The sequence below is a fragment of the Microtus ochrogaster genome, chromosome 15 (genome assembly GCF_000317375.1).
Source record: "Microtus ochrogaster isolate Prairie Vole_2 chromosome 15, MicOch1.0, whole genome shotgun sequence".
In the NCBI taxonomy this organism is placed as follows: Eukaryota; Metazoa; Chordata; class Mammalia; order Rodentia; family Cricetidae; genus Microtus; species Microtus ochrogaster.
Window position 1 is genome coordinate 43806854 of NC_022017.1, and position 5363 is coordinate 43812216.

General features: G+C 46.2%; 1 protein-coding gene across 1 annotated transcript in view; it reads left to right on the forward strand.

The window, feature by feature from the left end:
• Window positions 1–238: 238 nt before the first annotated feature.
• The window catches only part of Derl1 (derlin 1), a 26580-nt gene continuing 21455 nt past the window's right edge, over window positions 239–5363 (forward strand). Inside the window, exon 1 of the mRNA XM_005354594.2 lies at window positions 239–566. Within this exon, the coding sequence (XP_005354651.1) occupies window positions 414–566 (153 nt within the window). The 5' untranslated portion in view covers window positions 239–413. The remainder of the gene's footprint in view (window positions 567–5363) is intronic.

A 5363-nucleotide genomic window follows, 5' to 3' on the forward strand; every position in this document is an offset into this window, starting at 1 on the left:
ATTACACCTCCATCGAGAACTAGGTGAAGGGCGTGTGACCTCCGGGTTGGCTTGAAAGTCTTGCCGTTGCTCTGGGCAACCACTGTTTCCCACTAGGCACGTAGTCGTCGCCCCGCCTGTCCCGCTTGGCCCCACCCCAGGACGCCGAGCCTCGGTTCTCCTCTTAAAAAAACGACGCTGGCTCTTTAATCCGCGAGGGCATCTTTGGTCACGTGGTCTGCGGCCACCGGAAGAGGAAGTTTCTCTTGTGAGCTCTGCCTGGCTCGTCCGAATTCGGTGGCGCCACGTCCGTCGGTCTCCGCCTCCTGCACGGCGGCTGCGCTCCTACTTTCCCTGGCCGAGCCGGTCGAGGAGCGCGGGGTGGGCACGGGAGGACGCGCCGCGCTGCGCAGCCGGCCACCTGACGGGTGACCATGTCGGACATCGGGGACTGGTTCAGGAGCATCCCGGCCATCACGCGCTACTGGTTTGCTGCCACCGTCGCGGTTCCTTTGATCGGCAAGCTCGGTGTTATCAGCCCGGCCTACTTTTTCCTCTGGCCCGAAGCCTTCCTCTATCGCTTCCAGGTAGTAGCTGGCGTCTGGCAGTGGTGACTACAGCCCCCAGGTGTCCCTGCGGCGGCAGGACTGGTTCGGCGGGCTGCGGGGCGCGCTGGGGCTGGTGGGATCTGTAGTGCGTCCAGCTCCAGGGGTTTAAGGCGGGGTCCTTGGGGTCTGGGGAGGTCCTGGGGTCTGGAGCTAAGACGGGGATAGCTTAGAGTCGCAGATTGGTGTCCTGGGAAGTGACTCACTATACTTGTCTGGCAAGATTGGGCTTCCCGCCTTCCGCACTCTGAAGGAACTAGTGAGAAGGTAGGTTAGGGATAGTTACCATTCTCATGGCAGATTGGGCCCAGCTGCCTTAACGTCCTCTGCCCTCCCTCAATTCCCACCGTGATGGTGCCTCTTAATCAGCGGCGTCTACTTGACAGCCTTCTAAATGGATGGCTCGTATGTTTACAGTTTCTCTCCGACTTAGAGGTGTGGTTTAAGGTCGGAGATTTTTTTAAAAGTGTGAATTTCTGTGTATTTCCTGCGGGCCCCAACCCAGCACCTGGTGTAGAGTAGTTAAATGTATCAGTGAATGAATTAACTACTCAGGAAACGGGAGATGTCAGTTTCCTTAAGCATCCAGGAAAACACTCAAGATTATTATTCCAGGCCAAAGAATATTAATTTCCCAGAGGTTATTTTTTATCGCTTCTGTGCTATAAAATTTTTATCAGGGGAAACTCAAGATTCCAAGATTAGATATGAATCTCGGTACAAGTTCCTTGGCTTTCAGTTTCTCCTCCCCACTGGGTGTTATTCTCTAGTCTCCTTTGCTGATTTCTCGTTTTCCTGACCTAGATGTTGCGATAGGCCTCAGGAATCCATGATAGGATCCCTCTGTAGTTGCTCCCTAACCGTGGGAGGCAGATCTTTACCAGCCATGGGCATAAATACTTCAATGGGAGACTGTCAGGTACACAGGTATCTCTAGTGTAGTGGTGGAAATCACCACTTGGTGACCAGTCGACATCTAATCAAATCTCCTTTTTGTCTTTGCCCTAGAAGTAAACAGCAACTGCTTTGCTAGAGGAATTGAAGCTAACAGTCATAGAGACATCCCTGAGTTCTTTTTTGCTTTTTCTCTCTTTTCCAGTGCAGGGGAGTCAAACCCAGGGCATAACATAGACACGTGTGCTATCATTGAGATACATACCTTGTACAGTCCCTCGACTTCTTTTTCCCAGCCCAGAATCCATCAAGAAGATCCGTCCATTTGACTCCACCTCAGCTGTATATCCAGGACCCAGGGCTTTCTCCTTCTCCATGGCAAGCTGTCGTCATGCCAGCTTGGTTCTTTTGTTCTCAGTGGGCAGGCTAGAGTGAGCCTCCTAAAACATAAATCATGTCTTGTCCATCTCCCTAGAATTCCCTAGTGCCTGCCTGCTTGCTGTTGTGCTAAGTCGACCCCAGGGCTTTTGCACATGTTATTTCTCTACTGAGGAAGATAATCACGGCCCGCTCTTTTACCTCTGTGTATCCTTCATGCCTCTGCCCACATGCGTTTTCCTCTTAAGGCCTCTGATGCTCTCCATCAGTGTTCCTCCTTAACTCTATTTCCCTCACCTTCACTTTGTCCTGCCACATGCCATCTGTTGGGATTTGTTAGTCCACTTCCCATCAGAGAACAAGATTTTGTAGGACCTTTACGATTGCCTGTGTCACCTAGACTAGTGCTGGGCATTTAGCAGCTGCTTATATATTGCTTGAGTTGACAGGAATAATTGCGTGCTTGTGATGTTCTGGGCACTTGACTACAATAGTGAACTAGACAGAGGTTCCTGATCCTATGGAAAAAACAGAGGGAGGCACATTGTTAAGGAAAATGATTTAAGACATTGGTGTTTCTGAAAAGTCTAAGGATACTGAAGAATATCTTTGATTGGGTCTGGCTTTGGACCTCACCTTCCAGAGACGAGGAATAATGAACTGGGAACAGAAAGAGGACCAGGTATGGAGTAGAGAGCCAGCGGCAGTGGGGAAGCCTGGGAGATGAAGACAGGGAGTTAACCAGGGGTGTGTCCTGTAGAGCAAAGATGGGACTGTAGGTGAGGGCTGGATTACAGAGGGCTTGGTAGTTCATAGTAAGAGACTTAAATTTTAATTTTTTTTCCAATGCTAAGGATCAAACGTAGGGCCCTAGGGCATTGCCCATGCCAGGCAAATACTCTCTACCTTTGAACTTTGATTTGAGAGCACCAGTAATGCCTGAGAGGATTTGAACACAACCCCGAGCAAGGCATCCCTGGTGCTCTCAAATCAGAGCAAGGAACATGGTGGTTGGTACCCAGGTGGCTGTGGATAGATTTGGCAGTTAGTGTGGATACAGAAGGTGAGGAGGAGAAGGAAAGCGGGCTCAAGGATAGCACTGCTTTTCAGGAGTGACTGGCACAGGTCCTTATGAGCATGGGAATGCTATGCTCTGAGGGCCCTGGGTTTGGTTGGCAGTGTGGACTGTGGTTGTGCTTTGGTCAGTATTAAATCTGGAGGTGCTCTCCAGACATCCGAGTAGAGAGAACCTGCAGCGTTGGTTGAAAGAGCATGGTTCTAGAGCACAGCCTGAACTGCATACTGGTTCAGTCACTTGCTTTAATTAATATGTTTTGGCGGAGTACTGTTGTGCACCTTGTACCTGGTGGCATATTGGGTAATATGTGTGCATGAGGAGCGTTGGCTGTAAATCATTTTATGAGACATGGTCGAAACAGACTCTCTGAGCCATCTTGTGAAACGTCGCTCACTTATAGCCAGATTGGTAGAATAATCACCATCAAAAGCCTTTCTAATAAGCTACAGAGAGAGCAATATTAGAAGCAGGGAACCGAATTAACTAGAGACATCATTTGTTTCACACCTCATCAGCCCCTCAGATGCAGAAACAATGCAAGAACGAAAAGCACAGAAGGTGTGCTTTCCCAGTTTCTGCAGCAGACGCCTCTCCCTGGGCACTCCATCTGTGGCAGCTTAGAGAAATTGTGGGATAATTGATTTAGAATTGTACATTCACAATTTGAAGTACTGAAGGTATTTTCCTTCTCCCCTGTAGACTAATTTTGTGTAGTGTGGTGCTTTCAAACTATAAGTCTAAAGTGCTATTTCTCTAGTTTGGGTAACAAAACACAGCAAGTGTGCTAAGCCTCACTGCTGGGCTGTCCACAGTTTCTACTATCAAGTACTTCCCAGGGATGGAGTGTCTTCGTATTTGCTCCTGATTACAAAAGAGGTGGCAGTTTCCTTATACTTTAGTGTTTGCTGAGATTATATGCCCCTGTGGAGCCTGCACAATGTTTCATTTTTTAAAAACCATATAGCACCATTTGCTTTGATTAGTATTGTGCTTTTCTGTAGGTATGTTATCTCAGCTTCCACAACTGTCTTGAGGTAAGTGCTCCCTCCTTTATGAACACTAAAGCTGGTTTCTATCTCAGTTGGTTAAGAATAGTCTAAATTGTTTAACTCCTTGCTAGCCCCTCACCCCCAAGTATTTAGCAGAACATTTTGAAAAGTGATTTCTCCCAAATTAATTATAGAAAATGATTTTTCCTTTTTTCCTAGAACTGGAAGACCATAAGGCATTGGGTAGTTGAGTTATTTAGGATAGAAAGATTGCAGTCTTTCAAGTATTTCAAGTTGTTGGGTCTTGACATCAAGGCCCCAACTCAGACGCTTACAAGTTGTATGCCATGAACCAAGTTATGTCTGGACCTACATTATATTTACCTAGAAGCAGAGATAATATAATGACATGCTAACTCACTCACCAGAGTTATAGAACACTAGTGACTTCAGGGCTCTCCATTAGTTTAATGCTTTTTTTGAGGGGGGGGGAGAAGAGTAGAAATTACATTAAATGAATATATTAATTGTAAAGTAAGCCCTAATTTCAAAAACATAAATAAAAGTGCCTTCAAATCAAGGAAATAAATTAGTTGTTTCATGCCTTGCAAATGTAACACAAAAATTTGTATAATAACCAGTAAACAGTCTTAATAAGCAAACTATTGAAATAGTTGACCATTTGTATTTATTAGTAGTAATAAGGTATTTTAATATTAATTTTAAATTAAATTAGAACTATAATCCATGAATTTATTATTATTGTTATTTAAAAGAATCCCAACTTACTGGGCATGGTAGTGAACTCCTGTAATTCTAGCACTGGGGAAGCAGAGGCCAGGCTGGGCTGTACAGCAGATTTCAGGCTAGCTTTGCTACAGAGTAAGACCCTAGCCCAAGAAAGTGAAAAATAAACAGCACAGCAAGAATCAGAAAGGGCCCTGCGGGCTGGAGATGTGGCTCAGTTGGTGTGGTGCTTGCTTGCCTAGCTTTCACAAAACCCTGGGTTTGATCCCTAATACCACATAAACACCAGCTAGGCATGGTGGCCTGTGATGTAATCCCCACATTCGAGCGGTGCAGGCAGGAGGATCACAAATTCATGGTCATCTTTGGCTATATAGTAGCTTCGAGCATCGTCTACCTCAGAAAAGAAACAGAACTAATGAACAACAAAAGACCCCTAACTTAGAATGGGAAGACTCTTGTGAGCTCTGAGCTTCTCTTGTTTCCCAGGATCAGAAATGGCACGAGCTCCATCTGTGCTGCAGACTGGTGCTTACATTCCCTAGCTTTGCTTGTATGTCACATTTAACCCGGGCACTGCAGGTTGACTTAAGAATATTTGGGATATGCTTTATAAATAGCTGGAAAGAGAGTAAACTTGAACTGTAGGCTGACATGGCAGTAGCACCATCATTCAACACAATCATCTTGCTT